Source organism: Neoarius graeffei, chromosome 11 (assembly GCF_027579695.1).
Source record: "Neoarius graeffei isolate fNeoGra1 chromosome 11, fNeoGra1.pri, whole genome shotgun sequence".
Taxonomy (NCBI): Eukaryota; Metazoa; Chordata; class Actinopteri; order Siluriformes; family Ariidae; genus Neoarius; species Neoarius graeffei.
The window spans coordinates 6282427-6300935 of record NC_083579.1 but is presented as its reverse complement, the minus strand read 5'-3'; the positions used below and the strand labels follow the sequence as shown (position 1 = coordinate 6300935).

The 18509-nt window shown below is 41.2% G+C and overlaps 1 protein-coding gene across 1 annotated transcript in view; it reads left to right on the top strand.

Moving 5' to 3' along the window:
* Nucleotides 1-18509, top strand: part of dlgap2a (discs, large (Drosophila) homolog-associated protein 2a) — a 181758-nt gene that overhangs the window by 50177 nt on the left and 113072 nt on the right. The window contains exon 4 of the mRNA XM_060933327.1: nucleotides 14279-14429. Coding sequence (XP_060789310.1) covers nucleotides 14279-14429 — 151 coding nt within the window. The remainder of the gene's footprint in view (nucleotides 1-14278; nucleotides 14430-18509) is intronic.

Genomic DNA, 18509 nt, shown 5'->3' with positions numbered 1-18509 from the left:
GTGACCTGCAGTGGCTACATACTGTCATCTTGCATTCTCACGTTTCTCTCCAAGACGTCTCCCTATTTGGCCGATATGAGCCTATTCCCCGAGTGAGTTGGTACGGTGGCTCGACCCCGTAGAAAACTTAAAGTTCGGATGAAAGTTAGTTGAATAGGTTACTGACTTGTAGGCCTACATGTTGCCTGCCTGACGCGTGCTTCTGCCCAACTTGCACGACAGATTACTTGTTGAAAAGGCCCCTTGGATTAGATTGGCCGCGAGCAGACTGAAATGCATGTTAGAACGCTCTCACCGTTTTTGTAAAGCGTCTTCCAGATCCGAATGGGTAAGGGCAAGTGAAATGGGATAAGGTCTTTAATAAAACTCAGTGTGTGCTTTGACGCATGCATTCGGCAATTTAGGTCGTTTAACAGAAGCAGCAGTCCAACCTTGGAAACCCGCAGTCCTCAATGTCACCACACACGCTGGCTTTCGTTGGGTATACCCAAAGGGGTGGCTAAGACATCTGTCAAAAGTTACGGAGTTGCATTCCTCAAGAAATATTACGGTAGACCAAGATTATAACATTGAAATGGCATGTTTATTATCACGTAACAAAATGTTGTAAACAGTATTATAGAAATAATTTCATTCATTCATTCATATTGTTTCAGTAGAAAACTATGCAATGCAAAATCGTTTAAACACCAGAAAACCAGAAAAGTGCTGGGCCTCAAGATTCTAGATAGAACGTTCGGACGCTTTTTTTTTTTTTTTTTTAGACCCCGGCGAGTATTCGGAACCGGCCTTTATTTGTCACAACACACGCATACACCCGGCCGTTAAAGGGAACTCGGCGGTTAATTGGAACTCGGCTATTATTTGGTATTTTACGGTATACACTTCATGAATATTTATATAAATACATAATTACAAAAATAAATATATACTACATACCATATATACACTTCATGAATATCTACAGTATATAAATATATAATTACAAAAATAAATAGATACTACATACCATATATACACTTCATGAATATTTATATAAATACATAATTACAAAAATAAATATATACTACATACCATCTATACACTTCATGAATATTTATATAAATACATAATTACAAAAATAAATATATACTACATACCATATATACACTTCATGAATATTTATATAAATATATAATTACAAAAATAAATATATACTACATACCATATATACACTTTATAAATATCTATATAAATATATAATTACAAAAATAAATATATACTACATGCCTATCCCTGTAAATATAAATATATAAACTATCCCCATAAATAAATATATACCATATATACCATATACTAGGTTAGTTCTAATATAACAATCAACCCTATTCTATTTATAGATTTATCCCTCATCATCCTCTGTTAACATACTTCCTCTTCCATGTACTTGTTTAAAAATATTTTTTTGTACCTTTTTTTAAACAGATTTATATTTGCACTTTGTTTTATTTCTGTCTCCAGTCTGTTCCATCAAGTCGCTCTGGATAAGAGTGTCTGCTAAATGTCTGTAATGTAATGAATACGATCCAGAGACCAGATATTTAATGTCGCTGTCAAACTGATAAACTTCATTGTTATTTGTAAATATACAGTCATTCTGAATTTGGGACAGCGGCGTGTGTTACACTGTGTTGCATCACCTTTTCATTTAACAATACTCAGTAGGCATTTGGGAACTGAGGACACTAACTGTTGAAGTTTTGAAAGTGAAATTCTTCAGATTCTTGCAATCAATGTACAACCCCGATTCCAAAAAAGTTGGGACAAAGTACAAATTGTAAATAAAAATGGAATGCAATGATGTGGAAGTTTCAAAATTCCATATTTTATTCAGAATAGAACATAGATGACATATCAAATGTTTAAACTGAGATAATGTATCATTTAAAGAGAAAAATTAGGTGATTTTAAATTTCATGACAACAACACATCTCAAAAAAGTTGGGACAAGGCCATGTTTCCCACTGTGAGACATCCCCTTTTCTCTTTACAACAGTCTGTAAACGTCTGGGGACTGAGGAGACAAGTTGCTCAAGTTTAGGGGTAGGAATGTTAACCCATTCTTGTCTAATGTAGGATTCTAGTTGCTCAACTGTCTTAGGTCTTTTTTGTCGTATCTTCCGTTTTATGATGCGCCAAATGTTTTCTATGGGTGAAAGATCTGGACTGCAGGCTGGCCAGTTCAGTACCCGGACCCTTCTTCTACGCAGCCATGATGCTGTAATTGATAGCCTGGGCCCGCCCATCCTAAGCGTGACGCAACACGAGGGCCTGTTGTGAGCTTAGTCTGGCCAGGCAAGCTATCTCCAGCTCTTCCAAGCTCCCGAAAAATCGGGAACCAATCAACTTTGAGCATCTCCAACAGCCCTGGGTAGAGGCGTGTTCAAGGCACTGACGTAGTAGAACTGCGACCGGAAGCCATAGATTGTTTACAGAATCTATGCCGGAAGTGCTTCATTCACGCTTCCGCATCTATTACGCATAGATGCTGTATTGAAAGCATTCAACGGGAAGTTCTCATTGAAAACGGAGCAAAGAGCAGCCCTGGAGGTATTTATTGAAAGGAAGGACGTTTTCGCCTTGCTCCCGACCGGCTTCGGTAAGAGTTTAATCTACCAGTTAGCCCCGTCGCGTCGCATATGTCAGAGGAAAGAGTGATGTGATTGGTTTAAGCTTCGTCACAGCCTTTTCTGGCTTCAACCAGTAGCAAACTGAGGCATTTCAGGGAGGCGGGTCAACCACGGGCTCTGGGAAACGGTTGGGCTTAATATCTTGGCCAGACCAATAGCTCGTAGAGCTTTGAAGTCGCGTTAGCCAGGCTAGTAATTGATGCAGTATGTGGTTTGGCATTGTCATGTTGGAAAATGCAAGGTCTTCCCTGAAAGAGACGTCGTCTGGATGGGAGCATATGTTGCTCTAGAACCTGGATATACCTTTCAGCATTGATGGTGTCTTTCCAGATGTGTAAGCTGCCCATGCCACACGCACTAATGCAACCCCATACCATCAGAGATGCAGGCTTCTGAACTGAGCGCTGATAACAACTTGGGTCATCCTTCTCCTCTTTAGTCCGAATGACACGGCGTCCCTGATTTCCATAAAGAACTTCAAATTTTGATTCGTCTGACCACAGAACAGTTTTCCACTTTGCCACAGTCCATTTTAAATGAGCCTTGGCCCAGAGAAGACGTCTGCGCTTCTGGATCATGTTTAGATACGGCTTCTTCTTTGAACTATAGAGTTTTAGCTGGCAACGGCGGATGGCACGGTGAATTGTGTTCACAGATAATGTTCTCTGGAAATATTCCTGAGCCCATTTTGTGATTTCCAATACAGAAGCATGCCTGTATGTGATGCAGTGCCGTCTAAGGGCCCAAAGATCACGGGCACCCAGTATGGTTTTCCGGCCTTGACCCTTACGCACAGAGATTCTTCCAGATTCTCTGAATCTTTTGATGATATTATGCACTGTAGATGATGATCTGTTCAAACTCTTTGCAATTTTACACTGTCGAACTCCTTTCTGATATTGCTCCACTATTTGTCGGCGCAGAATTAGGGGGATTGGTGATCCTCTTCCCATCTTTACTTCTGAGAGCCGCTGCCACTCCAAGATGCTCTTTTTATACCCAGTCATGTTAATGACCTATTGCCAATTGACCTAATGAGTTGCAATTTGGTCCTCCAGCTGTTCCTTTTTTGTACCTTTAACTTTTCCAGCCTCTTATTGCCCCTGTCCCAACTTTTTTGAGATGTGTTGCTGTCATGAAATTTCAAATGAGCCAATATTTGGCATGAAATTTCAAAATGTCTCACTTTCGACATTTGATATGTTGTCTATGTTCTATTGTGAATACAATATCAGTTTTTGAGATTTGTAAATTATTGCATTCCGTTTTTATTTACAATTTATACTTTGTCCCAACTTTTTTGGAATCGGGGTTGTAGATGACAGTATGTGAAGCAACGTAACAAACGGCGCACGCATAACAGCCATACATGACGAGATTGTTTTCATAGCTTTATAGACCAGCTACGTTAGCATCATCACTCCTGTTTCTGCCATCTTAATCTCCATAACTCCTGCCAGCTTTATTGCGCACCATGTTATGGAAAGTTAGAGACGGTGGTCAAAGAAGATGCGGATGTATTTTCGGCTCTCGTTCGCCCCCTAGTGGACGGAGCTTTTAATCTTATACATGAGAATGTGAACAATATGGCTTGCATACTCTTCCTGCATAATTCCAGCTGAAAGGGCTCTTGGGTTTGGCTCCCTGGGGGAACCCTTGAAGGTTCTATGTGGAACCTTTCAATTGAAGGTTCAAGAGAACCCTGGATGAAGTGTAGCTAGCAAGCTTCAGGGAGTCAATTTTGACATTTTATTGCTACCCATAGAAGGAGTAAAGCAATCTGTGTTGTGTTGTGCTGTCAGAGGAAAATAATCAACGACAGTGTGGTGTGTTATTGTTATTACCACCCCCAAATTGACGATCTCCCAATAACTGTGCACCTTTTTGTGCTTTATTCTTCTTGCAGCACAGCAATCTGCTAACGATTGCAACTTTTTTTCTTTATGCATCGTAATTTTTATCCGTTTATAGTTAGTCGATGTTGTTCAACATCCATGGAACGTTACAGTGGCTCCTCTGTGCTGAAGATGACGGAAAACTTAAAGTTAGTGCTTTAATTCTGATCCTGACACTGGAGACTCCTTCCATCAGATAAATGTTAGCTAAACACGTAACAGAAAACCTCAGCATTGCTTTCAGACGAAGCTCTTTACCGAGAACCTGTCACACATGGAAAGTTCAGGTGTGTCACATGAAGGATTGTGTGGTTAGGTGGAAAAGGTTAGCAACCTACCGTACACACACACACACACTTGGAAAAGAGCTTTAGCAGGATCGATCGTGCCACGTGGAATCTCCACAGGTTCTGAAAGCCGTGAACAGTCGATATCCACCTCCGGGTTCCCCAAAGCTGCTTTTCTCAGTTTCTTTTTTTTTCTTTCGGATAAATATGGGCTGATTGTAACGGCTGCTCTGAGCAGCGCTGTGTGTCATTAAGCCAGGTCATCTGTTCAGATTTATATCCCAATACAGTGGAAAATAGAGTGAATTTAAATACGCACTGCATCTCAGCAGGAAGCTCGATAAAGATTTTTATTTCTATAATAAGAAAGAGGCATTGTTGTTGTTGTTGTTGTTATTATTATTATAGTCGTAGTAGTAGCTATTCCATTCCTGAGAAATGTCAGAGGTGAATAGAAGGGGAAAAGAAAGACAGACAGTGATAGACTGTTTTAATGGCTGGTTGTTCAGGCTGTAGGGCATAAATATTTGTGTGTGTGTGTGTGTGATATTCTGACAGCCGTGATCCACATACTTTAAGCTGAGAATAACCTTCAGTGTCAAAGCTGTTCCAAACCAACATGATGAGGTCTCGCGCACGCACACACACACACACACACACACACACACACACACTATTATAACTTCAGAATACATTTTCAGAGAATAATCTCTTTTTGCTCTTTCACTGTCGAATTCTCCATTCTGATTGGTCAGAAGGTGCTGATTCATGTTTTTATACCTCTGTGTTAATGCACTCGTGTTAATGTCGTTTCATACTGTTTCCATAGTAACCGTTCATTCACAGGTACTTGTGCATGTATTTAGATAGATGTGTGATTGTTAATGCGCTGAAGTTTTCTGTTTATTTGGCGCTGATGGGCGGAGTCTCGGGGTGAGTGCTGTGGAACAGTCGGAGGTGAAGCGGGAACCTGTCACAGACACGACCGCACGCTGTTCACGGTTTCTCAGTAACGCAGTGATGCTGAACTCCGGAGAGCAAATCCCTTCAACACCAGCATTAATGATCACACCAGATACCTTTTATCCACCTCTATCTCTCACTCTCTCTCTATCTCTATCCTTCACTCTCTCTCTCTCTCTATCCTTCATTCTCTCTGTATCCTTCACTCTCTCTCTGTCTCACTCTCTCTCTCTCTATCCTTCACTCTCTCTCTCTCTCTCTATCCTTCACTCTCTCTGTATCCTTCACTCTCTCTCTGTCTCTCTCTCTCTCTCTCTCTCTCTCTGTATCCTTCACTCTCTCTCTGTATCCTTCACTCTCTCTCTCTGTATCCTTCACTCTCTCTCTCTGTATCCTTCACTCTCTCTCTCTCTCTCTCTCTGTATCCTTCACTCTCTCTCTCTCTGTATCCTTCACTCTCTCTCTCTGTATCCTTCACTCTCTCTCTCTCTCTCTGTATCCTTCACTCTCTCTCTCTGTATCCTTCACTCTCTCTCTCTCTCTCTCTGTATCCTTCACTCTCTCTCTCTCTCTCTCTCTCTGTATCCTTCACTCTCTCTCTCTGTATCCTTCACACTCTCTCTCTCTCTCTCTCTCTCTGTATCCTTCACTCTCTCTCTCTCTGTATCCTTCACTCTCTCTCTCTCTCTCTCTCTCTCTCTCTCTCTCTCTGTATCCTTCACTCTCTCTCTCTCTCTCTGTATCCTTCACTCTCTGTCTCTCTGTATCCTTCACTCTCTCTCTCTCTCTCTGTATCCTTCACTCTCTGTCTCTCTGTATCCTTCACTCTCTCTCTCTCTCTCTCTGTATCCTTCACTCTCTCTCTCTCTCTCTCTCTCTCTCTGTATCCTTCACTCTCTCTCTCTGTATCCTTCACTCTCTCTCTCTCTCTGTATCCTTCACTCTCTCTCTCTCTGTATCCTTCACTCTCTCTCTCTGTATCCTTCACACTCTCTCTCTCTCTCTCTCTGTATCCTTCACTCTCTCTCTCTCTGTATCCTTCACTCTCTCTCTCTCTCTCTCTCTCTCTCTCTCTCTGTATCCTTCACTCTCTCTCTCTCTCTCTGTATCCTTCACTCTCTCTCTCTCTGTATCCTTCACTCTCTCTCTCTGTATCCTTCACTCTCTCTCTGTATCCTTCACTCTCTCTCTCTGTATCCTTCTCTCTCTGTATCCTTCACTCTCTCTCTCTGTATCCTTCACTCTCTCTCTCTGTATCCTTCACTCTCTCTCTCTGTATCCTTCTCTCTCTGTATCCTTCTCTCTCTCTCTGTATCTCTCTGTATCCTTCTCTCTCTCTCTGTATCTCTCTGTATCCTTCTCTCTCTGTATCCTTCTCTCTCTCTGTATCTCTCTGTATCCTTCTCTCTCTCTCTGTATCTCTCTCTGTATCCTTCTCTCTCTGTGTGTCTCTCTCTCTCCCTGTATCCTTCTCTCTCTCTCTGTATCTCTCTGTATCCTTCTCTCTCTCTCTCTCTCTCTCCCTCTCTCTCTGTGTCTCTCTGACCAGACTGCATGCAGCATTAATGATGTTAGTGAGTAAAGGACACTGATTGTTGTAGTGATGTTCTGATTCTTCACACTGATTACACTCTCAGAATGAGGACAGACTCAGCTCAAGGTTAACACTGAGTCTCTGTCTGTCTGTCTGTCTGTCTGTCTCTCACTGTCTCTCACTGTCTCTCTGTCTCTTTCTCTGTGTCTCTGAATCTCTCTCTGTCTGTCTGTGTTTCTGTCTCTCTCTCACTCTCTCGCTCCATGTCTCTGTTTCTCTCTCTCTTTCTCTGCCTCTGTCTGTCTGTCTGTCTGTCTCTCTCTCTCTCTCTCTCTCTCTCTGTCTGTTTGTCTGTCTGTCTCTGTCTCTCTCTCTCTGTCAAGCTGTCTCTCTCTTTATCAGCCTGTGTCTCTCTGTATCTGTCTCTCTGTCTGTCTTTCAGTCTGTCTCTGTGTGTTTCTCACTCTCTCAATCTGTTTCTCTCTTTCTATCTCTCTGTCAGTCTCTCTCTCTCTCTCTCTCTCTCTCTCTCTCTCACTCTCTCATTTATTTTTCCTTCTTGTCCTTTGAGAAGTCGAGCACACTCTGTCCCTGTCATGATGGGACACGGGAAAGGCGAGTGCTCTGAGGTTTAGAGAGAGGGAGAGAGAGGGAGAGAGAGGGTAAATTAAAGGTCAGGAGGTCATACAGGGTCATCAGCAAACCTGTTTAACCTGTGCTTTATCATCATTGCGGCTGTTTCAGCGCACTGTGAGATGGATGATGTTGGATATGAAGGAAAACCGATATCTATAAGACAGAGTAATATATCTGTTATAAGAGCAATAACATCAACATTTATGATTGAATCAAATCATCTGGGACATTCATACACACTCTCGACATTTGTGTTTAAGTTTTTGCCTTCTTTTTCTTTTCCTTTCTAAACCTGATTTGTTTCTTTTCTCCACCTGCAGCTCGTACCGTTTGGATAAATCGAGCAGTGACATGGTGAAGTATCTCACCAATTTCGCTGCAGATTTAAGGTGAACACACACACACACACACACAGCATCCTTATTGAGTGCTTTGGCCAAAAATCAAATTTGAACAATGACCCCCTTGATGTGGTTCACGTTATTTATAAGCTTATAGTGAGCAGATCAGGACTGAGCAAACTTCATACCTCAATCCTGAACTACATCACGGTTAAAGGTAATACACATTTCAATTTCTTTATCAGATTATTGTTGATACATTTAAAAATATCATTAAAATTCTACAGTGTCACGCCAGTTTTCCCAGGGCCCGATGGTTCAGTCTCATGTGACCTCAACATCTTCTACACTGCAAAAAAAAAATCCGTTGTTTTTACGGAAAAATACTGGCAGCTGTGGTTGCCAGAATAATCCTGTTAAAAATACAGTGAAATGTAAACAACATTACAGAATAACTTGTACATTTCACTGGGATTCCATGTACAATTAATGATAACTAAATGTAAATTTTACAGGTATTCAATGTACAATAATCAATACATAACTGTTCATTTTACGGATATTCATTGTACAATAAACAATGATTGCATGAACATTTCACCGGGATTCAATGTAAAACGATGGTTACAAGCAATGATCTACTAGACAGATATTTTATTTGATTTAGAGTTTTACGAAATGTGCCGGAGAGCCTCTACTGACATTTTTTAATTTTTTTAACAGGGCAATGATGTAATTTTAACTATCACATTCTGTTTTAGTATTACAGTTTGTCTGTGTTTAAACTACAACAATTTGTAAATTCTACAAAAAAAATATGATCAATTCAACATATTTTTACTGTTACAGTGGTGCTTGAAAGTTTGTGAACCCTTTAGAATTTTCTGTATTTCTGCATAAATATGATCTAAAACATCATCAGATTTTCACACAAGTCCTAAAAGTAGATAAAGAGAACCCAGTTAAACAAATGAGACAAAAATATTATCCTTGGTCATTTATTTATTGAGGAAAATGATCCAATATTACATATCGGTGAGTGGCAAAAGTATGTGACCCTCTAGGATTAGCAGTTAATTTGAAGGTGAAATTTGAGTCAGGTGTTTTCAATCAATGGGATGACAATCAGGTGTGAGTGGGCACCCTGTTTTATTTAAAGAACAGGGATCTATCAAAGTCTGATCTTCACAACACATGTTTGTGGAAGTGTATCATGGCACGAACAAAGGAGATTTCTGAGGACCTCAGAAAAAGCGTTGTTGATGCTCATCAGGCTGGAAAAGGTTACAAAACCATCTCTAAAGAGTTTGGACTCCACCAATCCACAGTCAGACAGATTGTGTACAAATGGAGGAAATTCAAGACCATTGTTACCCTCCCCAGGAGTGGTTGACTAACAAAGATCACTCTAAGAGCAAGGCGTGTAATAGTCGGCGAGGTCACAAAGGACCCCAGGGTAACTTCTAAGCAACTGAAGGCCTCTCTCACATTGGCTAATGTTAATGTTCATGAGTCCACCATGAGGAGAACACTGAACAACAATGGTGCGCATGGCAGGGTTGCAAGGAGAAAGTCACTGCTCTCCAAAAAGAACATTGCTGCTCATCTGCAGTTTGCTAAAGATCACATGGACAAGCCAGAAGGCTACTGGAAAAATGTTTTGTGGACAGATGAGACCAAAATAGAACTTTTTGGTTTAAATGAGAAGCGTTATGTTTGGAGAAAGGAAAACACTGCATTCCAGCATATGAACCTTATCCCATCTGTGAAACATGGTGGTGGTAGTATCATGGTTTGGGCCTGTTTTGCTGCATCTGGGCCAGGACGGCTTGCCATCTTTGATGGAACAATGAATTGTGAATTATACCAGTGAATTCTAAAGGAAAATGTCAGGACATCTCTCCAGGAACTGAATCTCAAGAGAAGGTGGGTCATGCAGCCAGACAACGACCCTAAGCACACAAATCATTCTACCAAAGAATGGTTAAAGAAGAATAAAGTGAATGTTTTGGAATGGCCAAGTCAAAGTCCTGACCTTAATCCAATGGAAATGTTGTGGAAGGACCTGAAGCGAGCAGTTCATGTGAGGAAACCCACCAACATCCCAGAGTTGAAGCTGTTCTTTATGGAGGAATGGGCTAAAATTCCTCCAAGCCGGTGTGCAGGACTGATCAACAGTTACTGGAAACATTTAGTTGCAGTTATTGCTGTTCAAGGGGGGCACACCAGATACTGAAAGCAAAGGTCCATTTCCTCTGTGGTCTGGAGCACACGGCGTCCATTTCTTCCAAAAAAGACCTGGAATACTGATTCATCTGACCACAATACATGTTTCCACTGTGTGATGGTCCATCCCAGATACCTCCGAGACCAGAGAAGTCGACGGCGCTTCTGGACACAGTTAACATCAGGCTTCCTTTTTGCACAGTAAAGTTTTAACTGGTGTTTGTAGATGTAACTCTGTATTGTAGCTTGACAAAGGTTTACCAAAGTAACCCCAAGCCAATGTGGTTCTATCAGCTATAGATGAATGGCAATTCTTGATGCAGTGCTGTCTGAGGGATCGGAGATCACGGTTGTTCAGATTGGGCTTGAGCCCTTTGCCCTTTACGCACCGAAATTCCTCCAGATACATTTAATTGTTTAATGATATTATACATCGTAGAGGGTGAAATATCCAAATCCCTTCCTATCTTTCTTTCACGAACATTTAACACGAATTTTTAAACATTTCAATAATTTTCTCACATATCTGTCGACAAACTGGAGATCCTCAGCCCATCTTTGCTCCTCAAAGATTAGGCCTTTTGTGATTTCACTAGGCCTTTGTACCAAATCATGATTACAATCACCTGTTGACATCACCTGTTTCAAACCACATCATTATTTAATTGGTTTACCTCATTACTAGGTCTAAATTTCCCCTGTCCCAACTTTTTTTGGAATGTGTTTGAGGCCTGAAATGCAGGAATGGATGTATGTTAACAAATGAAATGAAATTGACCAACAAAACATGAAATATATTGGGTTCATTCTGTCTGCAATGAAATACAAGTCAAAGTAAATTTAGAAATCACTGCTTTCTTTTTTTTTTATTATCTGCATTTTCTATACCAGTCCAACTTTTTCTGATTTGGGGTTGTTAAATCCCATCAATGAACCTTGCTTACCAAGAAGCCATCAGTCAAATTGACCTACCAAATTTGATTAATGAACCTGGTCTACAGTGGACCAGTTAGGTTATGTTAAAGCAGAACCTGCAAAGTCAAATTCCTTGTAAATGAAATGTTACTTGGCCAGTAAAATTCTGATAAATAAGCCTGGCTTACCTGAACCTATAAATAAACCTAGACTACCAGCAAACCACTGGCTTAACAACAAACCATTAATGCCCCAGGCCTACCAAGAGCCCATCAATTAACTTGGCCTAATGAGAAGTTATAAATAAACCTGGCCTACCAAAAAACATCGGTGAACTTGGTTTAACATGTATCTATTAATGTACCTGGCCTAAAAGGAACTGAGAAATAAACCTGGCCAACCAAGAACTTTTAAATAAATCTGGCCTACCATGAAGTCATCACCAAACTTGCCCTGCAGAGAACAGATCACATAAACCTGCCCTACTGAAAAACCATTAATGAACCCTGCCTACCAAGGGTCCGTTAATTACAAAAATTACTCAATAAATTTGGCCTACCAAGTGCCCATCAATGAACTTGACTTACTGAGAACCAATCACTGTGGCCTAACAAGCATTAATGAACATGAACTAACAAGTACTATGGAGTAAGTCCAAGCTACCAAAAACCTGTCAGTGAACCTGAACTACCAGAAACCGGCCATTGAACATGGACTACAAAAACCTTGTCATTGAACCTGGACTACCAAGAACCAGTCAGTGAAAGTGCACTATGAAGAACCAGACAATGAACTACCAAAAACCAGTCAGAGAAGCTGGACTATCAAGAACCTGTCAGTGAATCTAGACTACTAATGATCGTTAATGAAATTGGACTACCAACAAACAGCCAGTGAACCTTGACTACCAAAATCAGTGAGCCTGGACTACCAAAAATGTCAATGATCCAGGACTTCCAAGCATTTGTCAATGAACATGGACTATGGAAAAAAAAAACAGTCAATGAATCTGGACTACCAAAAATCAATGAAATGAATCTGTTCTTCCTAGAACCTGTCAATGTACCTGGACTATCAAGGGCCTGGCAATGAACCTGGACTACCAGGAACCAGTAAATAAGCCTAGACTAACAAGAACCTGTTAACAAATCTGGACTACCAGAAAAAAAAAGTCAACAAACCTGAACTTCTAAAACAGTCAGTGATCAGAACGACCAAAAACCTATCTGTGAACCTCATCTCATTATCTCTAGCCGCTTTATCCTTCTACAGGGTCACAGGCAAGCTGGAGCCTATCCCAGCTGACTACGGGTGAAAGGCGGGGTACACCCTGGACAAGTCGCCAGGTCATCACAGGGCTGACACATAGACACAGACAACCATTCACACTCACATTCACACCTACGCTCAATTTAGAGTCACCAGTTAACCTAACCTGCATGTCTTTGGACTGTGGGGGAAACCGGACCACCCGGAAGAAACCCACGCGGACACGGGGAGAACATGCAAACTCCGCACAGAAAGGCCCTCACCAGCCACGGGGCTCGAATCCGGACCTTACTGCTATGAGGCGACAGCGCTAACCACTACACCACCCTGCCGCCCCTATCTGTGAACCTGAACCAGTAAATAAATCTGGACTATCAAGGAGAAACCAAGAATAATAATGAGCAACAATGTGGGGAGCAGAACAAACTAATCAAAATGTCGATTCCTCCAAGAGTAGCAGTCTGCTTTGAAAAAATTCTCAAAACTTTTCATGTATTGCATCTTTGAATACAAAGTCATCCTGATTGGGTGGAAGACAAGATATTTCCAGAGGGTAAAGAAGATCCTTACTGTGGACAGTTTTGCTAAGCTAGCACTTATCTCTTTTACCCCTTTTGGCCTCCAAACTCATCTTCTTCTCTGTTGTAGTGTGATTGGCTCACTAACAAGCCACTAATTTGCATTTTCCTTCATTGCCCACTATTGATCAGATGCTTCAGCACAATGACCAATCGAAGAAGCCATTTTCAGGTGTTAAACACATCAGTCATTTGGCAGGCTCCATGAGACAGGACTTGTTCTCATCAAACTGTCAGTGTCCTGATGTGACTTCTTCTCCAAGTCATACTGACGCAGGACAATGCGACGTGTTTTGGCTTTTAGCTTCAGGCCCAGATGGTTTTACAGTCTATCAACCTTGATTTAAAAATGTTTACAGCTGGAGGAGTCAGTCGGGTTTTCAAGGTCATGAAAAATTATCTTTGTTTCTTAATTGATCAAAAACTAATGCATATGTTCTACAAAGTTGAGACTTATTTCTCAAGAATTGTTGATATGAATCCACTTTTAGCTTAGAATGAAATGGAACTCTAGTTGAATATCCCAATTGCCTTGTATCCTAAGACTAACCACTAGGCGGTTGGGTCATACCAAAGACCGTCATAAAAACGGTACCTACTGCCATCTGGCTAGGCACGCCGCAATACAGATGCAAGTAGGGAATCAAACTCTCGTGGTTACCAGAGGACCAGACCCCCACTGTAACCCTAGCTACTGTATGTAATAGTTGAAAGGCCAACGGCTACTGAAATGGAGATTGGCGCCTCCCAATGTGCCTTGATGGCACGGGAAGGACTTTGTATCCTGCTTACAAATGTGGCTTAAGAAATATAATTTGACAAATACTCTATACAGCATGTCCTTTTAAACAGTGTTGGGGCTTGACTGTAAATTTTTTTTGGTAATTGGTAAAAACTCAACTCTTCCCACAATATCTCTCTCTCTCTGTCTCTCTCTCTTTCTCTTTTTCTCTGTTCCTGTTCAGTCAGAGCTACCATCTGCAAGCGTCAAGGGACGTCCACCCCAGCATCACACTGGACCCATCGCCCAATTACAACTCACCCAAATTTCGCTCAAGGAACCAGAGCTACATGAGGGCAGTTAGCACGCTGAGCCAAGCCAGCTGTGTCAGCCAGGTGAGCCAGGTGAGTGTCAATTTCTCCAGCCATGCCACCTGGAAATTAATCAGATTGGAGGAAGGACCCACCAAAATTTGAGAAAAGTCCTTACCATTTTACCAGCGCATGCCATTGTTGCCATCTCCTGGATTCCAGCATGGAGACCACTATTTCTCGTTTGCAATAGATGTCACTTCTGGTAGTGATCTGCCTCAGTATGTATTCAGATTTCCAGCTGAAGAACAGGCATCGTATTTGTTTACAGTCGCTTCACAGTAGTTTCTTGTGTTTCGCCTCAAAATATGCCAGATTGTTGCTCTGTATTTGGATGTTCAAACCGATCAAATCGAGAAAAACATGAAAGGTATTTTAGGATACCAAAAGAAGTCGTGCACAAGGGTGAAAGAACAAAAATATCTCAAAAAGATGCTGTGAAAAACGGCTCACTCACTTTTCACTGTGTTCGAAAGGAATCGAGAGTCCACATGCTCGTGTTTGCAGCGATCATTTTGTTAAAGGCACGGCATCAACATTATGGATCTAAAATCAAAACTTCTAACGTTAAACGAGTTTTCTTACGTTTTGGATGTTGTAAAACAAACCATCGATGAAACTGGTTTGTAGGTCGGCCTCGATTGTTTACGTATTTTTTCAGCTTATCCAATGATGTCAGTTCATAAGTCTGAGCTACGTTTGAAATGTCTCATCTCATCTCATTATCTCTAGCCGCTTTATCCTGTTCTACAGGGTCGCAGGCAAGCTGGAGCCTATCCCAGCTGACTATGGGCGAAAGGCGGGGTACACCCTGGACAAGTCGCCAGGTCATCACAGGGCTGATACATAGACAAACAACTATTCACACTCACATTCACACCTACGGTCAATTTAGAGTCACCAGTTAACCTAACCTGCGTGTCTTTGGACTGTGGGGGAAACCGGAGCACCCGGAGGAAACCCACGCGGACACGGGGAGAACATGCAAACTCCACACAGAAAGGCCCTCGCCGGCCACGGGGCTCGAACCCGGACCTTCTTGCTGTGAGGCGACAGCGCTAACCACTACACCACCGTGCCGCCCCGGTTTGAAATGTCATGAAATAAAATGTAAGTCATCATTGTAGAAATGCCTACAGCAGCTCCGACTTGAATCACGTCCTACACTTCGGCTTACATTACTCACCCTCATGATTATTAAGATGATTATTGTCCTTATTCCAGTGTCATGAACCCAGCCACAAACAAAAAGTTATCGGCTTCAAGACTTTTGAAAGCTTTCATTTGATTCTTGGTGTAAAACGATATTTGGACAACCAGATAACTGGAAATGTCTGGAAACTGTATGTTTGGAAGGTTGTTGAAATCACTTGAAAAGTCCGTCTTTTTCAAGCTGTAGGGGTCCAATCCATCACCTCAATATATTTGATTTGCCCTAGCAGCACTGGCCCAAATCGTTACTCTCACTCAGGCTCTCTCTACTTTATTATTCTTATTATTCTGATTTATTATTCTCCTAATGTTTTTTTAGGACGCTATTTCTCCCTCAGTTTTCAACCAATCATCACTAAATTTCACAGGAAGAATAGCTCTGGGCTGAATTACGTTGCCATGACTTTTGGTGCTGATCTGGATCATTGATCCGGAATTATCCATGAATAACGGGATTTTTTCAATCACTTATAACTCTGTCAATTTTCATGATTTTTTCCTCACTAAGCATCATTCTCTATCTCTTCCCATTCCGGATCTATAAGGTATGGTGACCAGACGTCCCAGTTTGTAAGAGCTAGCGCAAATCACTGTGACTTTAGTCACAGTATCTATCTAGGTCTTATTATTATTATTATTATTATTATTATTATTATTCTCCGAGTGTTTTTCCTAGGACGCTATTTCTCCCTCAGTTTTCAACTAATCATCACCAAATTTCACATGAAGAATACCTCTGGGCTGAATTACATTGCTATGACTTTTGGTGCTGATCTGGATCACTGATCCGGAACGATCCGTGAAAAATGGGATTTTTTCCAATCGCTTATAACTCTGTCAATTTTCATGATTTTTTTCCTCACTAAGCATCATTCTCTATCTCTTCCCATTCCAGATCTATAAGGTATGGTGACCAGACGTCCCAGTTTGTAAGAGCTAGCACAAATCACTGTGACTTTAGTCACAGTATCTATCTAGGTCTTATTATTATTATTATTATTCTCCGAGTGTTTTTCCTAGGACGCTATTTCTCCCTCAGTTTTCAACTAATCATCACCAAATTTCACATGAAGAATACCTCTGGGCTGAATTACATTGCTATGACTTTTGGTGCTGATCTGGATCACTGATCCGGAACGATCCGTGAAAAACGGGATTTTTTTCAATCGCTTATACCTGTCAATTTTCTTGATTTTTTTTAAAAGTTGGCTGACTCTTGTGCACACTCTGGACAGCACGCGCTGCGAACTGATTCATGTGCGCGCGCTGCTAATGACTCACACTGGCATTGGATTAAGGTGCAATCAGCGCACACATATAAGGACACCAAAGACTAACTCAGGTTGCGAAGTATTGAGTTGTTTAGACACGTTACCGAGCCGTGCGTTGTTTTGATTTCCTGATTTCTGAATTCCTAGTCCTTTGATTCCGCTTTTGTCTTTGCCCACGATATTCTGTTTGTGCCTTGCCCGACCTACTGATTGTTTACCATTTCTGATTTGGACTGTTTGCCTGATTGCACTTTTCTTAATAAATATCTTCTGCGCCTACATTCGTCTCCGCACATCCCTGACAGGTGCGGTGAGCAGACGTCCCACTTTGTAACAGCTAGCACAAATTACTGTGACTTTAATCACAGTCTCTATCTAGTTTTTCTTGATATCTTAATTTTGCTTTTGGTTCTCGTCAGATGTAGAATGTTTTCCACAAGATGACGATGGCTTGGACGCCATCTTTGATTGTTGCCCGTCGCTTGGAAACCGCAAGTGAACCAGGAGGCAAAACGTCACGTGATTACAAACAAAAAATTGGATTTGAACATATTTCACTAACCGTAATGCATTTTTAACATGTAGTACATGGAGATTTTTTTTTTTTAATAGAGAAGTGAGACTAAGGTTATGAGATTAAGATGATTCTGACCAAGGAATATACCTTGAGAAGAATGTTCTTCTCTTGTCTATTTCAATGATTAATTATACAAGCCTTCCTTCACTACAGGACGTATTTAAACAAATTCACCCATAGCACCCTCCAGCATTCACATAAAAATCTGTTATAGTTGTGTATTTAAAACTCACCATTAGTGCTGCCTGTTGGTTTTATCCTCAGGTTTAATCAGGTATCATAGTGAAGAAGCACTGATGATGTGTTTATGATGCGCTGGAGTGTTTTCAAGACTTTAAAGAGCAAGGATAAGACTCATTAAAAGTCTGATATAAGATGAACCTCACTGCTGGTTCTTATTCATAAGTTTGTCTGATTTATCTCTCTTTATAATCTAAAGCCCACCTTCCAAATCGATCATATTGATTGTGGTCAATGCGTCTTCAAGATAAGGTTTTTCTCCCTGTCTACGATTCTGCACTCGCCGCATCTGCAGGTTGTTAAAGGACAACACGTTCTATGCTCAAACACGATGGAAATCTGAGATCTTTGAGATAGGCAGATCTTTCAGGACTTTGGAGATGCTCATCAGAGAGCGTTTTGCGATTAGCTCAGCAGGTAACGGTCATGAATGGAAGAGCAATGTCATAATTGATTTTACTGAAAACAAGTAGACTTTACAGATTTGTATCTCGTCCAGAAATTCAGCAGGGATGTGCATTAAGGGAAAATAAGTATATCTTGAGCGGCATCTTCCTTGTCATTAGTGTGCATCTGTCCTTCCAAAACAATACAGTGTGCAACTTTTATCAGCGCTCCCATTACACCTCCCAAAACCAGGACAGTGTGTGAATTGGCATGCACCATGCTTGGTTGTGGGCTGTATTCCTCTTGCCTCACACCCAGTGTTCCCGGGATAAGCTCCAGATCCACTGCAACCCTGACCGGCATAAAGCTCTTAAGGAAGATGGATGGAGCCTTGGAGCTCCGGGGAAGCAACAAACA